Here is a 21,565-nt window from a genome sequence, read left to right as displayed (position 1 = left end):
GGATGTCAAACCCTTTTCCCCAGCCCTGAAGCCTGTCCCCACTGGGCAAGAAGCAAAATGTACGAAAATACTTCTTTAATTATTTCTTTGAAATGGTTAAGAAATAAGGTCATCTTATTTTTCTTTTATAATCCTAGTTAAAAAAAAAAGTTCACATTAGCGCCAGGGCCCTTCCCCAAATCGAGCGCCCGCTGCTCAGTAGAAACGCTTGTTCCGCTCCTGCCTCTTCTGAAACACCACGGCCCCCACCACAGCACACACGATGATGCCCAGGAGGGCGCAGAGCAGCAGCAGGAACACCCGCCACCCCGTCAGGGGCCCGCTGCGGAAGTTCCCCGTCGGGTCGTCCACGTTGTCTGAGGGAGGAGAGAGGGGGGAATGAGAGGCCGGACAGGCTCCCAGGAGATGGGGGAGCAGGGCGACAGCCCGTTTAGGCCCCCACACCCACCCTAGAGGCGTCAGCTGTGGCCTGCTCACACCGCACCAGTGAGGGGCAGGGGCATGCACAGAGATTGTCCAACCTCACTGGGACCAAGGTTCCCAGGGATCAAGGCTCCCAGGGATCCAGGCTGAGGTGCTTTCTGCTACAAGAAACTGGTGAACACTGGACTCCTGGGGTCTCCTTGACAGCCTGAGTCTGCCTGAGACGGGCCCAGGACCTGCTTTCACAAGCCCACTCCCAGCCCAATGCAGTGGTCTGAGGTCCCCATCTGAAGAAACACAGCCCTGGCCACAGGCTGCCCTCAATCACATCTGGATGCGTTCGGTTTCTCCCAGGGCCCCGACCCCCAACCCCCATCCTTCTGCTTTGACCCTCTACCCCAATGGGTCCACCCAACTGAAAACGAGTTAACCCCTGCTTGGCCAGCTGCATGGGGTTGCTGGGTGGGCTAGAGCAGATGATGTGTCCGAAAACCCTCGGCAGCAGAAAGCCTTCAACCAAAGGTCGCAAAACTGGTCTATGGCAGGATTTGTTTGGCCCCCAAAACATTTAAAAGCAACTTGAATCTTAGAAAAGTGAGACGTCACATAAAATGTTGGGTTCCACTGGTGCTCTATCACCCGCTGGGCCCACATGCACAACTTTGGAGCCCCTGGGATAGATTTCGCCACACACACACACAGGGGCCTCACTTCCCGCACGAGAACCCTTGCTCCATGAGGACGAAGTGGTGGCTGACTAGTACTCTGGGAAGAACTCAGGCTTGGAGTTTTGCCAAAACTCAAGTTCACATCTTGCCTTTTTACCTTTTTCTAGCTGAGGAAACCTGAGGATCAGCTCTCCCAGCAGTCACAGGACCTACTTCCACGCCGTTCACTGAGGCCGCGCACTGAGGTATCAGAGTGCCCCATGCACCACCCACACCAACAAACAGCCCCTCTGGCTTCACTGGCCGTTATCCCAGCACTGAGTGCAGGAGGATGCAGATACCAGGTGCCCACACACCTGCTCATGAGCACTATTTGCTGATCCAAGGGCCTGGCTGGACCAGGGAAGGGCAGATGGACCCCGGGCACTTGCCCGAGCCGGCCCAGGCCCCACCGGGAGGGGCTGCAAGTGCATACCTTTGGGCGACTTGAGCAAGTTGACGCTGGGCTCGATCTTGGTCCAGTCAATGTTCTCCTCGTCAGGCGTGTGCTCCACCATCAGCTGGAACAGCTTCATGGAGATGATGTCATGATTGTCTGCAGGATGAGAGTTAGCTTCTAAGGGGCCTGAAGACGCTTCGGCGCACGTGGCCCAACGACCACCCCCACCACCACATAAAGTGGCCAGGTTCCCTGGGGAGAACCCAGTAGCCCCCAGCAGGCAGCATTCCAGGGGCTGGAACACCTCCAGAACTCAGCAACAAGAAACCTGGAAGGAGGCAGAGCAGACAGGAAAAAGTAGGAGTTTTACAATCAAAATCATTGGGTCTAATCCTGGCTCTGCTGTCCTCTTTGAGGCTCAGTTTCCTCATTTGTAAATGCAGGTGGTAATCTCCATCTTGCATGGTTATCAAGGCATATAAATGAGAAAGTACAGACAAGGCACAGGCGTATTGCTTGCAGATAGTATGTCTTTGAAAACAGAACCAGATAAGGACCCACACATTGTTCTATGACTGGTTGAGAAGCCTGATCCTCCCAAGGGCAGGCAGCCCCCAGACATTCCTGTCACAGAGACCCAAATACAGAATGCGGACAAACGACTTGGCAGCCAGCTGAAAGCTCAGCCAGACACACAGTCAAGCGACTGTACCTGAGGAGACTTGAGAAAGGCCTGGGTCCAACTAGTATGGGCAGGAGAGAACCTCTAAATGACACTGACAATAACTGATCAACCCATTTTTGAGATGGGGAGGTTGAGGCTCCGAACCAAGACAAGGGTCCCGGTCAAGGACCTGACTCCAGCTATCAGCTCAGCTAACTGACTAGAATTTGAGGAAAGGTCCAGAAAAGGGAGAGCCTAAAGAGCAAGGACCCCCGTGGCCGGATTGGGCAGAGCCCAGCCATACCTGACAGCAGTATGCACAGCCCCTGGAAGCCCAGGGACAAGCATGGACTCTGGAGTCAGGCATCAGGTAGGTCCCATCTGAGCTCTGCCGTTCCCTGGGTGCATGAACTTGACAAGATCCCTTCAACTCCCAAATGCCCAATGGTCCCAGGTGTATAAAATGGGAAAGAGACGGCTACCTATCTAAGAACACACCACGTGCCTTTATGCATGCGATGCCTGACGGGAGGCTGGCGTGCACAACCCTCCAACTAATGGTCGGACACTACTGTGTGCATGGCTCCCTCCATTGCCCTTCCCGGGGCCTCTCTAAACAACCTTAGAGAATATCCACCTGCCACAGATCTGGCTCTGTTCCCAGAACCTTCTCATGACACCTGCTGAAACACTGTCAGATGGAATTCCAAGTAACCCAGAGGAGGGCTGTAGCGAATCCACAGATGGAACAAGACGGGCCATGAGCTGGTAATTACTGAAGCTGGTTAACAGCAACAAGGGGCTTATTAGACCACCTCCCCTCTTATGGGTATTTAGTGGAATTTCCACACTAAAAACTTTAAAACAAACCCCCCCCTCCGCCCCGCAAAATAGACACTGGGACAGGGTGGACCCAGGTATTTGCATGGTGAAGGGCAGGCTCCTGAACGGTGCTGGCTCACAGGCCCTGGAAACATCTGTCCTGACAATAAACAAGCCTCTGACTAGTTCTCCACACTGCTTCCTAGCTCTGGTAGGCAGGAGCCAGCCCCAGGCTTGGTGCCTCCCAAGGGCCTTGAGAAGGGACTAAGGACCAAGGCCAAAGGCCACCATCAAGTGCCACCCAGGCCTGGTGGCCCCAAGAGGCCTGTGTAGGCAGGCAGCATCCCAATGCTTACAGCATGCACCGTGGGCCAAACAAGACAGAGCCCTGACTCTGTGGAGCTTACAATTCAGTGAGGGGGACACAGATAATGAAATAAATTACATGGCAGATTCCAGGATGGTTAAGTGCTATGAAGAAAAATAAAGCTAGGAAAGGTGATGGGAAGTGTGCAGGGGACTGGGATGTGTGTATGCGACTTTAAATGAGGGAATCAGGGACAGTCCCACTGAGGAAGTGACATCTGGGCAAGACCTGGAGAAGCCAAGGGAGAGATGCAAGCACAAAGGCCCAAGGCAGGAGGGCAGGGGTGGGTCTGAAGAGCGGCTAAGGGCAGTGTCACCAGGGAGCAGGGAGGATGAGCCAGAGGGAAGGGGGTGGGAAGGCGGCACACAGGCTTGGCAGTGTGCCGCTGGGAGGGAGGTGGGAGGAGCAGCTCTGCTGCTGTGCTGGGAGAAACTGTTGGGGCTGGCGTGGGAAGAGGGACCCCCGGGAAGCTCCTGTGGTTGTCCGAGTGAGGGAGGATGGTGGCCCGGACGTGCCAGCAGTAGAGGAAGGGAGAAAAGTGGTCTGAGGCAGGGAGAAGACAAAGCCAGCAGGACCAGCCAACGGATGAGAGGTGACGTGTGAGAGAAAATGCAGAGACCAGAATGATACCAAGGTGTTTTGACCTGAGCAACTACAAGGACAGAGGTTCGTTTCTATCTCTGGCTGTGGGTGTGTGAAGGCTGAGAGGCCTGCTTGGCACCAGGCGGAGATGCTGAGCAGGATGCTGGTGACACAGGTCTGGAGATGGAAATCTGGGGGTCCACTGCATCCAGATTCAAAGCACCCCAGCCCCTAGAGGACAGAGAGAGATGGCGGTGAGGGACTGCTCATGGATATGGGAAAAGGAGGAAGAAAACCAGGCAAGCGTGGAATCAAATGAAGGAAGGTCAGAAGGAAAGGGACTGGCTGTGTCACAAGCTCCCAAAGTACCAGGGAAGGTCAGACTGAGACTTCACACCTCGCTCAGCCCACACACTCACCAGACAGGTCGCCGGTGCCGGCTGAGGCTCCAAAGTAGTAGCCAGTGGGCAGGCGCACGCCCGTGATGTCAATGCAGTTCTTCCACTCGTTCTTGTCCTCCAGGTCAGTCATCACCTGCGGCCGACCAGCAGGTCAAGGGCAGCCTGGGGCCGGCCTGCCCACCTTCCCGAGCCCCCCCAGAGCCGCCCCTCCCGCCCGCTCACCGTCAGGCGACCCCGGGAGTAGCGCACGGCCAGGAAGGTGTCGTGATCGCGGTTGCGGAAGTCAGCCGTGCAGCCTGCCAGCTCGGTCCAGCGGCCATCCTTGCTGTGGTCGTAGGACAGGGAGCCATTGTTCACCATCACGGAGATGTACGGAAACACACGCTGAAACAAGACACGGGTTACTCTGAGGCCAGCCCAGCCCAGCCCGTGGGAGGCCGCAGGGCACCCACCACCCTGATCCCTGGAGGCTCCTCTCATGCAGGGACCAGGGAGAAGTCCCGTTCTGCTCTGCAGGAGAGCAGGGGCCTACCTCTGTGGTCTCATCATTGGGATACGTGTCCAGGAAGATGGCTAAGCCATGGAAGTTGTCTTTGCTTCCAAACACAGGCCCTGGAATTAGAAGGAGATGCTCCTGTAACGGGAGAAACTGGAGTTGTCCCATGGATACCTGAAGGACAAAGTAATGCCAGCATGGGTGGGTTAATCTGTGGTCATTCTCCCAGGAAAGAGAAGGGATCTTTAAGTGGGGGTGGGGTGGGGGACTGGAGGGTGGTCTCAGGGGTGTGGCAGAGAGGACTCAAGTTTGAAGCCTGAACTGTGAAGGAACAGCACCTGCCTATGTGCTCTGAGGTGTCAGGTGACAAGGGGATACCCAACCTGTGAAAAACAGGTGGCCATTACAGTAAGAACCATCCCTTAACCCTTCTGTCCAAGGCCAGACAGCAAACATTTTAGGCTTTGTGGGCCACAGATGGTCTCTGTCACACAGTCTTCCTTGTTTTATCCTTTTTAAAATGGTAGAGGGACTTCCCTGGTGGTCCAGTGGGTAAGACTCCGTGCTCTCAATGCAGGGGGCCCAGGTTCGATCCCTGGTTGGGGAACTAGAACCTGCATGCATGCCACAACTAAGAAGTCCACATGCTGCAACTAAAGATCCCCCGTGCTGCAACTAAGACCTGGCACAGCCTAAATAAATAAATAAAATAAAATAAAATAAAATGGTAGAATGGTAAAACCATTATTAGCTGGTGTAGAACACCAGGCCACAATGGGGCACAGAGTTGAGCCACAGGGTCATCTTCTAAAAGGACGCTCCCTTCAGTTGCCCCCAGGTCCCAGGTTTCCTCAAAGAGGAGCAGCAGCGCCCTAACAAGGGGTGCAGAGTGGAGGATCCTTGGCCACAGATGCACAGGTCCCACCTGTGCGAGCGCCACCCTACCTGGCACCAGGCGGTCCCGGGTATACCACAAGGCAATGCCATCACCATGGAGATTCTTCTTCCCTGCGCCATGGACTTTGAAGTGAACGTGCATCTCCCAGTCCTTGAGGAAGCAAGGCTAGAGGGAGAGCAGAGAGGGCTGTTCAGAGCTCCCCAGCTTGTCTGCCAGATGGAGGTGACCGGGCACAGACCCTGCACCGAGATGACACTCAGAACAGGGCCAGGCAGCAGGGTCATGAGTGTCACTGACCAACAGACCCCCCAGCATTCTCAGCAGGGAGAAAGGGGCTGCTGGGCCTCCCAGGTCGGGAGTGGGAGGCCACAGAGTATCCCAAGGCTGCTGAGGCAGCTTTTTAACAGAATGAGGGAGTTCCATAAGCACTTACAGTTCAAGATCAAGATATTAAAGATACTAAAAGAGGAAAGATAAGTTGCAAAACAGTATCAGCACTATGTGCTCATTTTTTAAAAAGAAATTAGCATATGTGTAGAGAAAGAAGGAACTGAAAGAAATATGAACCAACATTAATGAAAGCTAACTCTGGGAGGGGAATGTCTACTTTCTATGTCTGAATCTTCTGTATTGAACATATTACTTCTGTAATTAGAAAAAACTCAAATGAAAAATAAAAACCCTATGTCCCATTGTGGGTGATCTGGCTTGTGCATCACTGATTTACCAGATTCACTGTTCTGGGCCTGGGCACCAGGAGCCCAGGTGAGGAGACCTGGCCCCTGAGAACAAAGGGTTTGCAGGCACCTGCACTACAGCCTGACACAGTGTGAAGTCAGCCCTCCCAGTTCTTGACAGTTCATTGGCTCTGGGAGACCCTGAAGATTCTGGAGGGGGCAACTGTGAGGTGATAAGAACCAGGTCTCAAGGACATATGGGCACGGAATCTAAGTCCAAGACCTGCTGAGGGGATGGAAGGCCTGGTGAACCAGTCTTGCTTTGGACTGAGACGACAAAAACTGCAACTGAAAAGTAAGAATGAATGAGAAAGGCCTCCCAGGGATTGTAGCTCAGCTATGAGTCCTCACAATCCCTGAAATTAGACTAAACAGACGCACCCAAGCCTCACATTTCAGCAAAAAAAATCTTGCAAACACAGGGGCTTCCCTGGTGGCGCAGTGGTTAAGAATCCGCCTGCCAATGCAGGGGACACGGGTTCAAGCCCTGGTCCGGGAAGATCCCACGTGTCACGGAGCAACTAAGCCTGTGCGCCACAACTACTGAGCCTGTGCTCTAGAGCCCACAAGCCACAACCACTGAGCCCGTGAGCCACAACTACTGAAGCCCACGCACCTAGCCCGTGCTCCGCAACAAGAGAAGCCACCGCAATGAGAAGCCTGCGCACTGCAACAAAGAGTAGCCCCCGCTCGCCCGTAACTAAAGAAAGCCCGCACACAGCAACAAAGACCCAATGCAGCCAAAAATAAATAAATAAATTCATTAAAAAAAAGAAAAAAGTTATCTTTCATTCTTCAGGGAGAAGAAAAGTGATCCGGATCCAGACGTAAAGTCAGAGATTCACGAAGGAATGAAGAACAATGACTAAAGCAGATATGAGACTAAAAATCTAAATAAATATTTGACTGCATAAAACAATAATGCTTTGTGTGATTTAAAACAGAAAGATTAATAACAACGGGGTAAAAAGAGTTAAAGTGCTCTAAAAGCCTTGCATTGTCCTGGAAGGAGTTAGAAGTACGCGTTATCATTAGACTTTGGTAAAACATGTGTGCTTTAAACTCCAGAGAAACCATTAAAATATTGGGAAATAAGCACAGAACTTTCAACCTAATAGAAGAGGAAAAGTGTAATAAAAATTAGCCAACCCAAAAGAAGCCAAGACCCGAGAGAAGAATGAACAGAGAACAGTCAGTACAAACAGAAAGTGAATAGTAAGATGGCAGATTAAACCCAAATAAACGTATCAGTAATCTTACTAAATGTAGATAGACTAAATGCTGGTAAGGGTACACATGATCTCCCTGTATTATTTTTCCTTCTTCTTTTTTTTAATGAAGTACAGTTCATATACAATATTAGTTTCAGGTGCACCACACAGGGATTGATATTTATATACATTACGAATTGATCACCACAATAAGTCTAGTAACTATCTGTCACCATAGAAAGTTACTGTAATATTACTGACCACATTCCCTATGCTGTACATTACATCCCCATGACTTATCTTAATCTCTGTATTTTTTCTTACACCTGCATGTGAATCTACAATTATCTCAAAATAAAAAGTTTGATTTTAAAAATAAATAACAGATCAAAGACTTAAACTTAAGAGCTAAAACTACAAAACTCTTTAGAAAAAACAATGGGGGAAAATCTTCACAACACCAGATTTAGCAATAATTTTCTAGATATTACACCAAAGCACAGACAACAAAAAAATCAAATTGGACTTCATCAAAATTAAAACCTTTTACACGTCAAAGAACATGAAGAGAATGAAAAGACAATCCACAGACTGAGAGAATATATTTCCAAATCATATATAATGTCCAGAATATATAGAAAACTCCTGAAACTCAACAAAAAACCCAATTCAAAAATGGGCAAAGGACTTGGATACACATTTTTTCATAGAAGAATATATACAAATGGCTAATAAGCACATGAAAAGACGCTCAACATCATTAGTCATTAGAGAAATGCAAATCAAAACCACAAGATACCACTCTACACCCATTCGGATGGCTATCATCAAAAAACTGGAAAGGGTCAGACTGAGACTTCAGTCTCACCATTCACTAAATCAGGGGGTGGCGCAGTGGTTGAGAGTCTGCCTGCCAATGGAGGGGACGCAGGTTCGAGACCTGGTCTGGGAGGATCCCACATGCCACAGGGCAAATGGGCCCGTGAGCCACAACTGCTGAGCCTGTGCGTCTGGAGCCTGTGCTCCACAAAAAGAGAGGCCGCGACAGTGAGAGGCCCGCGCACCGCGATGAAGAGTGGCCTCTGCTTGCCGCAACTAGAGAAAGCCCTCGCACAAAAACGAAGACCCAACACAGCCAAAAATAAATAAATAAATAAATTTTTTTTAAAAAAGGAAAATAAGTATTGTAAAGATGTGGAGAAATTGGAACCCTGATGCACTGCTGGTGAGAATGTAAAATGGTGTGGTTGCTATGGAAAACAGTTTGGTGGTCCTCAAAAAGTTAAACAAAGAGTTACCATATGACCCAGCAATTCCATTTCCTAGTTATTTACCAAAAAAAAAGTGAAAACAACCATCTACGTCCACCCATGTACGTAGCAACACTGTTCACAATAGCCAAAAGGTGGAAACCACCCAGTGTCCACCAACAGATGAATGGATAAACAAAATGTGGTGTGCGCGCGCACACGCGCGCACACACACACACACACACACAATGTTATTTAGCCATAAAAAGGAATGAAGTACTAACACATGCTACAACATGGATGAACCTTGCAGATATTATGCTAAGTGAAATAAGCCAGATATAGACAAATATATTATGATTCCATTTATGTGAGATACCTAGAAGAGTCAAATTCAGAAACAGAAAGTAGAATAGTGGTTACCAGGGGCTGTGGGGAGGCAGGGAACGGGGAGTTAGTGTTTAATGAGTACAGTTTCAGTTTGGGATGATGAAAAAGTTCTGGAGATAGATGGTGGTGATGGTTGCACAACAAGGTCAATGTACTTAATGCCACTAAACTGTACACTTGAAAGCGGTTAAGGGACTTCCCTGGTGGCGCAGTGGTTAAGAATCCGCCTGCCAATGCAGGGGACACAGGTTCAAGCCCTGGTCCGGGAAGATCCCACATACTGCGGAGCAACTAAGCCCGTGCACCACAACTACTGAGCCTGAGCTCTAGAGCCCGTGAGCCACAACTACTGAGGCTGCGTGCCACAAATACTGAAGCCCGCGAGCTGTAACTACTGAAGCCTGCACGCTACAACTACTGAAGCCCACATGCCTAGAGCCTGTGCACCGCAACAAGAGAAGCCACGGCAATGAGAAACCTGCGCACCACAATGAAGAGTAGCCCCTGCTCGCCGAGAAAGCCCTGCGCAGCAACAACGACCCAATGCCGCCAAAAATAAATAAATAAATTTTTTTTAATTATAAAAAGAAAAGTGGTTAAGATGGTAACTTTTATGTCATTCTATGTTACAATAAAAATATTTTGAGAAATTTTATTTTCTTTTTCATGCAGATACATATTTACAGTAATCAAAGTATTTACATTTTTTACAGTATTTACATTTTTTTAAATATTGAAGATTGATTTACAATGTTAATTTCTGCTGTCCAGCAAAGTGACTCAGTTATACAGATATATATATTCTTTTTCATATTATTTTCCATTATGGGTTATCATAGGATATTGAATATAGTTCCCTGTGCTGTACAGTAGAACTTTGTCATTTATCCATCCTATATATAATAGTTTGCATCTGCTAATCCCAAACTCCCAATCCTTCCCTCCCCCACCCTCTTCCCCCTTGGCAACCACAAGTCTGTTCTCTATATCGGTGAGTCTCTTTCTGTTTCATAAATATGTTCATTTGTGTCATATTTTAGATTCTACATATAATTGATGTATTTGTTTTTCTCTGTCTGACTTGCTTCACTTAGTATGATCATCTCTAGGTCCATCCATGTTGCTGCAAATGGCATTACTTCCTTCTTTTTTGTAGCTGAGTAATATTCCATTCTATATCCACATCCTTATCCATTCATCTGTCGATGGACATTTAGGTTGTTTCCGTCTCTTGGCTATTGTAAATAGTACTGCAATGAACACTGGAGTGCATGTATCTTTTCAAATTAGAGTTTTATGTGGATATATGCCCAGGAATGGGATTGCCAGATCATATGGAAAATCTATTTTTAGTTTTTTGAGGAATCTCTATACTGGCTGCACCAATTTACATTCCCACCAACAGTGTAAGAGGGTTCCCTTTTCTCCACACCCTCTCCAGCATTTATTATTTGTAGACTTTTTAATGATGGCCATTCTGACCGGTGTGAGGTGGTACCTCACTGCAGTTTTGATTTGCATTTCTCTAATAATCAGAGATGATGAGCATCTTTTCATGTGCCTATTGGCCATCTGTATGTCTTCTTTGGAGAAATGTCTATTTAGGTTTTCTGCTCTTTTTTTTTTCGCGGTATGCAGGCCTCTCACTGTTGTGGCCTCTCCCGTTGCGGAGCACAGGCTCTGGACGCGCAGGCTCAGCGGCCACGGCTCACGGGCCTAGCCACTCCGTGGCATGTGGGATCTCCCCAGACCGGGGCACAAACCCACGTCCCCTACATTGGCAGGTGGACTCTCAACCACTGCGCCACCAGGGAAGCCCTCTGCTCATTTTTTGATTGGGTTGGGGTTTTTTTTTGTTATGGAATTGTATGAGCTGTTTGTATATTTTGGAAATTAAGCCCTTGTCGGTCGCATCATTTGCAAATACTTTCTCCCAGTCCATAGGTTTCTTTTCATTTTGTTTATGGTTTCCTTTGCTGTGCAAAAGCTTGTAAGTTTGACCAGGTCCCATTTGTTTATTTTTGCTTTTATTTCTATTGCCTTGGGAGACTGACCTAAGGAAATATTGGTAGGATTTATGTCAGAGAATGTTTTGCCTATGTTTTCTTCTAGGAATTTTATGGTGTCATGTCTTATATTTAAGTCTTTAAGCCATTTTGAGTTTATTTTTGTACATGGTGTGCGCGTGTGTTCTAACTTCATTGATTGCAGCTGTATTGCAGCTGTCTAACTTTCCCAACACCACTTGCTGAAGAGACTGTCTTTTCCCCATTGTATATTCTTGCATCCTTTGTGGTGACCATTACATTTAAAAAAACTGTCCCAATGCCATTGAGTATCGTACTGAAGACAATGGTTTAAAATATTAAAGTATTTAAAAGTAAAAAACAATAAAAGGTTAAATGGTAAATTTTATGTTATTGTATTTTACCACAATAAAAATAAATGAATAACTGTCCAAAAGCCTAATTTTATGCTGTTTACAGGAGACAACTCTAAAACATAAAGAAGTGGGAAAAAGAAAAGGATAGAAAAAGATATTGCATGCAAAAACCAAGCAAAAGCAAGCTTGTGCAGCTATGCCAATAACAAAGTTTAGAAGGGGACTCTTCTTAAGAACAAAAGACTCCATTTTTCAGGAAAATTTTGGTCTCAAAATATATAAAGCAGAAACTGACAGACTACAAAGATAAAGACAAATCCATACACAGGCATTTTAATACACCTCTCCTAATAACTGATAAAAACAAGCAAAAATGTCAGAAAGATATAGAGATTTGAACCCAATCAGCAAACATGACCTAAGGATCTAAATGGCACATTTCACTCAAGCAGTAAAGAATCCACATCCTTCAGAAACACACATGGAATGTTTCCCCAAAATCCTGATCATTCGAAGGACCATTTGCAAGTCTCAACAGACCTCCAAGGATTGAAATCACAGAACCTGTTCCTTGACCACGATGAAATTAAACTAGGTATCAATAACTTAAAAAATAAAGATAACTAGAAAAGCCCTCATGTATTTGAAAAAACTTAAAAACATATCTCACATACACAAAAGTCAGCCTAGAAACTAAGATTTCAAATGGGCTCTTTGGTGCCCAGGAGTTTTCTATGCCTGGGAACAATGCACTGAGAATAAGACTCCAAGCTGGTGGGAGGTGTGCCTCTGAGAAGGGCAACGATGCACTGGAAGGTGGGAAAGGAAAACCTCCCCTCCTGTCCCTGGCATGTTTGCAGGGAGATCAGTTTCAGGAAAGAGTACACATGGAAGTTGAGGACCTAGAAGACCTAGACCTAGACCTAGACCTCCAAGACTATCCCGGCCTTAAAAAGTCTCTGTGTACTGCAGGTAAGACTGCAGAACATCAGACAGAATACTGTGATACAGACAATATAAAGAAGGATTTAAGCAGATGAGGTACGGGCTAGAACTGATGTAGAAGTTGCTTTTGAGGGCAGAACATGACATGGCCATGGTTTTCCATCCTGGCCGCACAGCTGAGCCACATGGGGAGCTCAGAAATCTTAATGCCCTGGCCCTCCCCCAGGCCAACTAAATCAGAATCAATCATTGGCGGTCACAGACCATTTTACAGTTAGGTAGTTTCTGTGTCTTGGCTTGCAATAAAGTGAAAGGCAGACCTAATCCTTTTTTTTTTAATTGGAGTATAGTTGCTTTACAATGTTGTGTTAGTTTCTGCTGTATAGCAAAGTGAATCAATTATACGTATACATATATCCACTCTTTTTTGGATTTCCTTCCCATTTAGGTCACCATAGACCACGGAGTAGAGTTCCCTGTGCTATACAGTAGGTTCTCATTAGTTATCTATTTTATATTATCTATAGTAGTGCATATATGTCAATCCCAATCTCCCATAAGTTTGTTCTCTACATCTGTGACTCTATTTCTGCTTTGCAAATAAGTTCATCTGTACCATTTTTCTAGATTCCACATATAAGCAATATTATACGATATTTTTCTCTTTCTGACTTACTTCACTCTGTATGACAGTCTCTAGGTCTATCCACATCAAGGCAGAGCTAACCTAACAGTCAGCTGATACATTGTGAAAATTTTTGATGAAAGATCACTACATGATTTAGGGTTTATAAACCAAAGAAGTTCAAAACACTGAGTGACCCTGCTATAACAAAACTCCCTGCATCTCCATCTACTATTTAAGCAAACACAAGTTCTCAGCATTCACACAGGTAAGAACAAAAAGCAGAAGTCACGCTAAAGCTTCTCATTCTGACAATGACATCCATCCAAACAGGGGTGGGGAGATGACAGCTGGATGAGATGCATTTCAATAAATGTTTACTTTGTGTAATAATTATTCAAAAATTGTGTAATTGGGTAAGGCATTTCTTTTGATCAATTGTATACCAATGATAATTATAATAATCCCAAAGAAAATATTAAAACTTAATTTCAAGGTCCCAACAAGGTTAAAACCTTAAATTATTACACTTATTTTATTTGCAGAGGTACATGATAGGCTAATCAGTAAAATTTTCAAGCATTAAATATACTGCATTAAGTTAAAATTCTGTGTGGGAAATGAAATGAAAATACAAGTTCAATTTTTAAAAATGATGTACAATTTGGGCTTATTCAAGTGGATCTCAAAAGGGAACCCTCCTGCACTGTTGGTGGGAATGTAAATTATACAGCCACTATGGAGAACAGTATGGAGGTTCTTTAACAAACTAAAAATAGAATTACCATATGACCCAGCAATCCCACTACTGGGCATATACCCAGAGAAAACCATAATTCAAAAAGACATATGCACCCCAATGTTCATTGCAGCACTATTTACAACAGTCAGGACACGGAAGCAATCTAAGTGTCCATTGACAGATGAATGGATAAAGATGTGGCACATACATACAATGGAATATTATTCAGCCATAAAAAGGAACGAAATCGAGTTATTTGTAATGAGGTGGATGGACCTAGAGTCTGTCATACAGAGTGAAATTAGTCAGAAAGAGAAAAACAAATACCGTATGCTAACACATATATACGGAATCTAAAAAAACAGTACTGATGAACCTAGTGGCAGGGCAGGAATAAAGACACAGATGTAGAGAATGGACTTGAGGACACAGGGCGGGAAGGGGAAGCTGGGAGGAAGTGAGAGAGTAGCATTGACATATATACACTACCATGTAAAATGGACGGCTAGTGGAAAGCTGCTGCCCAGCACAGGGAGACCAGCTCGGTGCTTTGTGACAACCTAGGGGGTGGGATAGGGAGGGTGGGAGGGAGGCTCAAGAGGGAGGGGATATGGGGATATATGTATACATATAGCTGATTCACTTTCTTATACAGCAGCAACTAACAACATTGTAAAGCAATTATACTCCAATAAAGATACCAAAAATAAATAAATAAATAAAAGAGTGGATCTCAAATTGCAATATTTAGATTCCACTGAACAGGAGGCGGGGGAAGAAAGACAGCACAATTATATTCCAGACTGAAAAACTTGATGAAGGCAAGTACAGAATTCTCTCAGCCTGTGACACTGCCAACCACCAACTACCTCCAACCATAATTAAGTTACTTGGGACTGAACCAATTTCTAGCAGTTCCAGCACTATTTGTACCTCATTTAAAAAAAAAAAATTTTGTAATGTTATGCTGAACTCACTTCCTTGAAAAATATAAGGCTACATTATAATTTTTAAAAGTTACCAGAAAACATGGGGACTTCCCTGGCGGTCTAGTGGCTGGGACACCACGCTTCCACTGCAGGAGGCCCGGGTTCGATCCCTGGTTGGGGAACTAACATCCTGCATGCCGCACAGTGAGGCCAAAAGAAAAAGTTATCTGAAAATACATGGGGCCTAATTAAACTTAAAAGCTTTTGCACAGCAAAGGAAACCATAAACAAAACAAAAAGACAATCCACAGAATGGGAGAAAACATTTGCAAACAAAGCAATGGACAAGGGATTAATCTCCAAAGTATACAAATAGATCACGCAGCTCAATATCAAAAACAAACAATACAATCAAAAAATGGGCAGAAGATCTAAATAGACGATTCTCCAAAGAAGACATACAGATGGCCAAGATGCACATGAAAAGCTGCTCAACATCACTGATTATTAGAGAAGTGCACATCAACACTAGAATGAGGGGGTGGCTGAGCAGGCAGGCAGGCGGCTAGGTGGGTGGCAGCAGCCTCTGGGCAGTAGAGGGGGCTCTGGGGTGGCACCACGGGCAAGGGTAGAGGGGCAAGTTGGCCACCACCGCTGCCGGGGGGGGGGGTTGGGGAGGAGAGCCACTTCCGGGTAGGGAGCAGGTGGGAGAAGGAAAGGCAGGCAGCCGCTCGGCTGCGGCACTCTTTAAATTTTTTGGGGTGCCGCAGAGGCGACCCCTGGAGCTGATGTTCCTGATCCCCAGGGTGACAACGGCCGCTGCCTAACCTGGAAAGAGGAATGCCAGCTCCTGAGCAGGCCTCATTGGTGGAGGAGAGGCAACCACAGACCCATCAGGAAGCTGCCTCCACTGGCCCAGGCATGGAACCCGAGACCACAGCCACCACTATTCTAGCTTCCATGAAGGAGCAGATAACCCTGCATGTTGAAGAAAGTTGGAAACCTATCATGATTTTTGTTATGTAATTCCTTGATGGTCTCAGATGACTTCAAAATTTTATCTTTTGGCAAAGAATAGTATTCTGAATGGATGTTTTGTTGGAGAAAGCAAAAGGGGTTCTGGTTTCTCGAGAAAGAAGAAACCTACTTCTGCTCATGGGCTACCTCTTTTGTGAAGCCATGTTCACCCCAGCCTGAAGTCAACAAGTCAACTCTCTCCTGATCTTCTTTGGCACTTTATACCACTGCTCTCTTATCATATGCTCCTTTGAATGATGATATAATAAAAAGCTACCTAAGGATAAAAAAAAAACTACAATGAGGTATCACCTCACACCAGTCAGAATGGCCATCATCAGAAAGTCTACAGGGACTTCCCTGGTGGCGCAGTGGTTAAGACTCCATGATCCCAATGCAGGGGGCCCAGATTCAATCACTGGTCAGGGGAACTAGATCCCACATGCATGCCGCAACTAACAGTTCTCATGCCACAACTAAAAGACCCAGCGCAACCAAATAAATAACTATTAAAAAAAAAAGTCTATAAACAATAAATGCTGGAGAGGGTGTGGAGAAAAGGAAACTCTCCTACACTGTTGGTGGGAATGTAAACTGGTACAACCACTATGGAGAACAGTATGCAGGTTCCTTAAAAAACTAAAAATAGAACTACCATATGATCCAGCAATCCCACTACTGGGCATATACCCAGACAAAACTCTAATTTGAAAAGATACATGCACCCCAATGTTCACTGAAGCACTATTTAAAATAGTGAAGACATGGTAGCAACCTAGATGTCCACTGACATGGATAAAGAAAATGTGGTACATATATACAATGGAATATTACTCAGCCATAAAAAAGAATGAAATAATGCCATTTGCAGCAACATGGATAGACCTAGAGATTACCACACTAAGTGAAGTAAGTCAGACAGAGAAAGACAAACATCATATGATACCACTTCTATGTGAAATGTAAAAAAAAAAAAAAAGATACAAATGAACTTATTTACAAAACAGAAACAGACTCACAGACTTTGAAAACAAGCTTATGGTTACCAAAGGGGAAACGTGGGGGAGGGATAAATTAGGAGTTTGGGATTAACAAATACACACTACTGTATATAAAATAAACAACAAGGACCTACTGTATAGCACAGGGGACTCTACTTAATATTCTGTAATAACCTCTATGGGAAAAGAATCTGAAAAAAGAATGTATATATGTATATGTATAAATGAATCACTTTGCTGTACACCTAAAACTAACACAACATTGTAAATCAACTATATTCTAATATAAAATAAAATTTTTTAAAAAATTTATATGACAGAAAAATGTGACAGAATGTGACTCCGGGGGAAATAGTTAATGAAGTACTCTCTGAGTGGGTGGCACTCGAGCTGAGACTTAACAGATAAGAAGAAACCAAGCAAGCATGAAGAGACTGGAGACAGTGTCCCAGACAGAGGTAACAAGTGCAAAGGTCCTGAGGCAAGAAGGCAGCCAGAGAGGCTGGAACAAAATTAACAGAGCGAATGACTGGAAATGTCAGGCACTAGAGGCCGGACTGTGCAGACATAATGCATGTTTGTCCCTTCACAGGAGACCCCAGGCTCTAAGGATCAGAGTGAAAGCTAAACAAAGTATCCCCAGATGCCCCTAGCTGGAAGGAGAGGTGGAGCTGAGGTAACAGGCAGATGAGGCAACACAAGGACAGTGTGGGCTCTCAGAACTAAATGGGGACGTCATCCAGAAGGGACCAAAGAGCAAAGTAACAAAGAAAACTAGGACACTCGCCAACAGCTTAGGCCATGGGAACGGTTAGGATCAGGCAGGCTGAGGAAGGAGTACATTCTGCCCCCAATTATTCCCCTTTCACCCCTTTCCTGACCTTCTTTGGTGTGGAGTCTGTGCAGCAGCTGATCTTGGCCACTGCTTATATATGACACACCAGTGACACCTGAGGCTCCCTAACCTCTACAGCAAAGGTCACAGAAACTAAACTGCCCATGAGTCCACTGATGACTAGACCCTCAATCAAGCACTAAGGAAGGGGACTGAGTCTGCAAATATTTCTAAGGGGTTCCTCCACTGTCCAGGCTGGGTCAAGTGTAGCAAATGAATTGCTGGGCTTGGAAATGAGACAGATCAGAGTTTAAACGTTGTTTATGCCATTCGCTGTCTGTTAGCTCTGCAAAAACTCAGGATAGCCATCTACATCAGTCTGTTTGAGAATTAAGTGCGATAAGGCACGTTGAAGTCAGTGCCTAACACACAAAAAATACCCAATGAAGACCCCACTCGTTCCACTTATCCCACTAATGAGAGGGTTCAGTTCAGGCAGATGACAGCCCCACTACTTACTGGCTATGTGATTTTGGGGAAGGCACTTTCAACTCTGAGTCTTAGCTTCTTAGTCAGTGAAACAGAGATAACATCAGTTACTTCACATGGCTTTTGAAGGAACGAAGAAAGAAGAGTGTACGAAATATCAAGCACAGCTCCTTACACATGGTTACTTCAATTGTCATTACCTGTTATTACTGGCGGGTGTGACCAAGATGGGGAAGGGGACGGAGGAGGGAAGGGCGGCATTCAAACTAAGCTCAGGTCTAGGCTGCTGACTGCAGGGGCTTACTTAATGCTCTGCCTAGCCTCTTGGGAACCACTCACCAGGTGGTTCCAGATAGAGCCCTCTTTGCTGCGCTCGTCAGGGGTCAGACGCACGTACTGGCTCGTGAGCATTGTGCTGCCTTGGAAGTCCCAGAGGAGCGTGGAGCTGGAACCGACCCCTGTGGGCAGAGACACGGGCACAGACAGGTGCGTAAAAGGCCAGGCCAGGACTCGCTTTGCCAGAGGCAGAGAACCCACATAACTGCTCTGACCAGGATAAAGGGCACCCCTTCCCCAACCCCATCCAGCCTCGCCCTCACCCTGAACTCATTCCCGCCCCAGGCCTCACCGTGGTAGGGCTTGATAAGCGAATGCTCCCGTTTGAGGTGTTCACTGTTGCCGTCAGTTATATCGGCAGCCACCGGCCCCAGAAACAGGAGAAAAAGTAGAAGTGTAGTGGGGCCAGGGCCGGGGCCGGGAAGCCCAGGCCTCCCCGGGCATCGCCGGCCCCAGCCCCAGCGCCAAACCCAGCCTGCCGCCGCCACCGCCGCCGCCGCCATTCTCCGTTCCTGTCGACCACTTCCGTCTTAGGACTTCCGCCTTCCGGGTGTTCCATCTAATAGCCTCCGGCCGGAAGCCCTCCAACCCTAGTGTCACCTGGGAACTGCCAGCAAAAGTAAAGCCTCGCTGCCGTGGAGACGGCGGCTGTATTTGCTGAGCAGCCTCCCATCCTGGTCGAGTGCCTTGGCGGCTGCGAGGCACCTGTCAGCCAGCCTCAGCAGTGGGTTCTTATGAGCGACAAGAGCAGCAACCAATCATGGAACAGCACTTTCGGCTTGTGGGCCAACGGGGAGCAGAGGGATGATTTGTGTCGGCGGGCAGCGCGAGGGTCGTCTGTGGAGTGGGGCATGCTGGAACTTGTAGTTTTCATGGGCCGCTCGCGCGAGCTGGGAAGACGAAGCCTAGAACTCTCTTGGCCTCTGGCCACTGGTGGCGTCCCTGGAGTAACCTTTCCCAGTCCAAGCAGAAGTGAGTTCTAAATTGAAGGCGGAGACTAGAATTCCAACTCCCGCGCCGCATACAACTCACTAGGGCGAGACTTTTTAGCCATTTCTGGCTCCACGCCTTTGGAAACAGAATTCCTTTACTTGATGGCGTCCAGCATTCCCAGTTCCTCAGGCCCAGTTGGGTTTCAGCAGGAGGAGCAGACCCGAATCCCGTCCCAGTGATAGCTGGGGCCCATTCGTATCCAAACGATTGTAGTGCCTGCCTGGCGCAGCAGGAAGCGTCCAGGAAAGGTCCGGGAAAGCTGGCCGTGGAGCAAAGGTGGAAAACTGGTGGCCCACAGCCAAATAGAGCTCTTGCTGATGCTATTTCAGTAAATGACTTAACTACCGATATTTTAAATCAGGAGACAAATTCAAATTAAAAATCCAAGTTTCCAGCTTCTCAGGAAAAATTGGAAGACCCAACCACACTAGGCTCATGGGGCTGCCCTGCTAAAAATGCCTTACTTTTCTAAGCTAGTCTCCACTCTGGCCACTAATTTACAGCACCTGCCTGGCCCTTCTAGACGCTTGAATTAATGACCCCTGTTATAGATCACAGGGTGGGACAGTTGGTTTCCTGCTCCTTTAAGAAGTTGTCCTGTTGAATGAATGAATTTCTTCAGGATTAAGTGCTGAGACATCTTTTTAAAATTAGCGATATATATATGTATGTATATTTCAGAGATTTATCTGTATCTGTGCAAACAAGGACATGTGCATTTCACTAGACCTCCATGAGGGCTTAGATTTTTATCAGCTATAGTCACTACTTAATCCCCAGCATCTAGAAAAGTGCTTGGCACATAGAAGTTGATTAATAAGTAATTGGTGAAAGAATGAATGTTTGGTCTAGAGGTCATGTTAGGGGGGAGAGCTTGTAAACTTTAAAACCCCCTATGAGGCTAGGCCCGGATCCATGACACAGCCACCCCCCATCACAGGTATACTGACACCGTCATGCACCTTATTAAGACCACCATTGGCAATGCTCCAGGCCCAAATGCAACTCCCAATACACACACCAAGTCTGACTTTATTGAATCTCTCTGTCTGTCTGACCTGGAACAAGGTGTCTGGAAAGAAGTGAGTTAGGACTGGGTGAAGAGCTATATTAACTAGGATAATGCTAACTGCTATAACAAATAGACTCTAATGTGTAGAACAGCTAGAAGAAGTTGATTTCTCTCTCCCTTAACAGTCCAAGGCTGGTGTTCCTGGTTGATGGATGGCTTGTCTTCTTACACTAATGTGGAGACCTAGGCTCCTTCCTTTTTGTGGCTCCACAAGCCCTTAGGGCTTCATCATCTTCTGTATCCAGTCAGCTAAAGGGGAAGGAGAGAATGTGGAGGACACAAAGGGCTGAAAAGCCTTGGCACACATCACTCCACTCACATTCAGTTGGCGGGAACTAGTTAGCACATGGCCACACCTGACTGTGAGAGAACCTGGGAAATTAAAGTTTAGCTGTGTGCCCAGGAGGACTAGGACATGAATTTGTGGTGAAGAATCACTCAGTTTCCACCTCTGAAGGTTTTGGGTCATGGCCCTAGAAGGGGGCAGTGGAGTAGAGGGTAGAATATGAAAGAGGGATGTCACCTTATCCTTGTAGAAAGAGGGGTCCAAACTGGAGTGGTGGGTGACTTGAGGGCTCTAAGTAAGCCCATACTTAGGTAAAATACAAGTCCCATAGTGGGTACATGCACATGTAAGAAAGAGGCCAACTGAGGACTGGGCCAGGCTGAGGAAGCAGGGTGTCCCTCTTCAGTCGACAGTACTACACCAAGGTAGGACTTTTATGTGAATGACTATAAACGCACACGTGTCTTTGGGCACAGATGCACCTTATTTGTTCCCTGCCCAGGTGGGCGAGTGTGTGCATACTTGGTTGCACATGTCACTGGGGTGTCTGAGTTCATATGTGCC

General features: G+C 46.5%; 1 protein-coding gene across 1 annotated transcript; it reads right to left on the bottom strand.

Annotated features, from left to right (window-relative positions):
* Positions 1–60: 60 nt before the first annotated feature.
* On the bottom strand, positions 61–19,326 carry LMAN2 (lectin, mannose binding 2). Its single transcript, XM_004284811.3, has 8 exons — positions 18,943–19,326; positions 18,654–18,772; positions 5,808–5,925; positions 4,899–4,978; positions 4,589–4,750; positions 4,385–4,499; positions 1,567–1,686; positions 61–356 (listed from the first exon to the last, which is right to left on the bottom strand). The coding sequence occupies exons 1-8, from the start codon at positions 19,151–19,153 to the stop codon at positions 196–198; spliced, it is 1,086 nt and encodes a 361-aa protein (XP_004284859.1). The 5' UTR covers positions 19,154–19,326; the 3' UTR covers positions 61–195.
* Between the last annotated feature and the right edge of the window lie 2,239 nt (positions 19,327–21,565).

The sequence above is a fragment of the Orcinus orca genome, chromosome 3, assembly GCF_937001465.1.
Source record: "Orcinus orca chromosome 3, mOrcOrc1.1, whole genome shotgun sequence".
NCBI classification, from domain to species: Eukaryota; Metazoa; Chordata; class Mammalia; order Artiodactyla; family Delphinidae; genus Orcinus; species Orcinus orca.
Note: the sequence above shows the minus strand (reverse complement) of the source record. Positions and strands in the feature narration are given on the sequence as shown.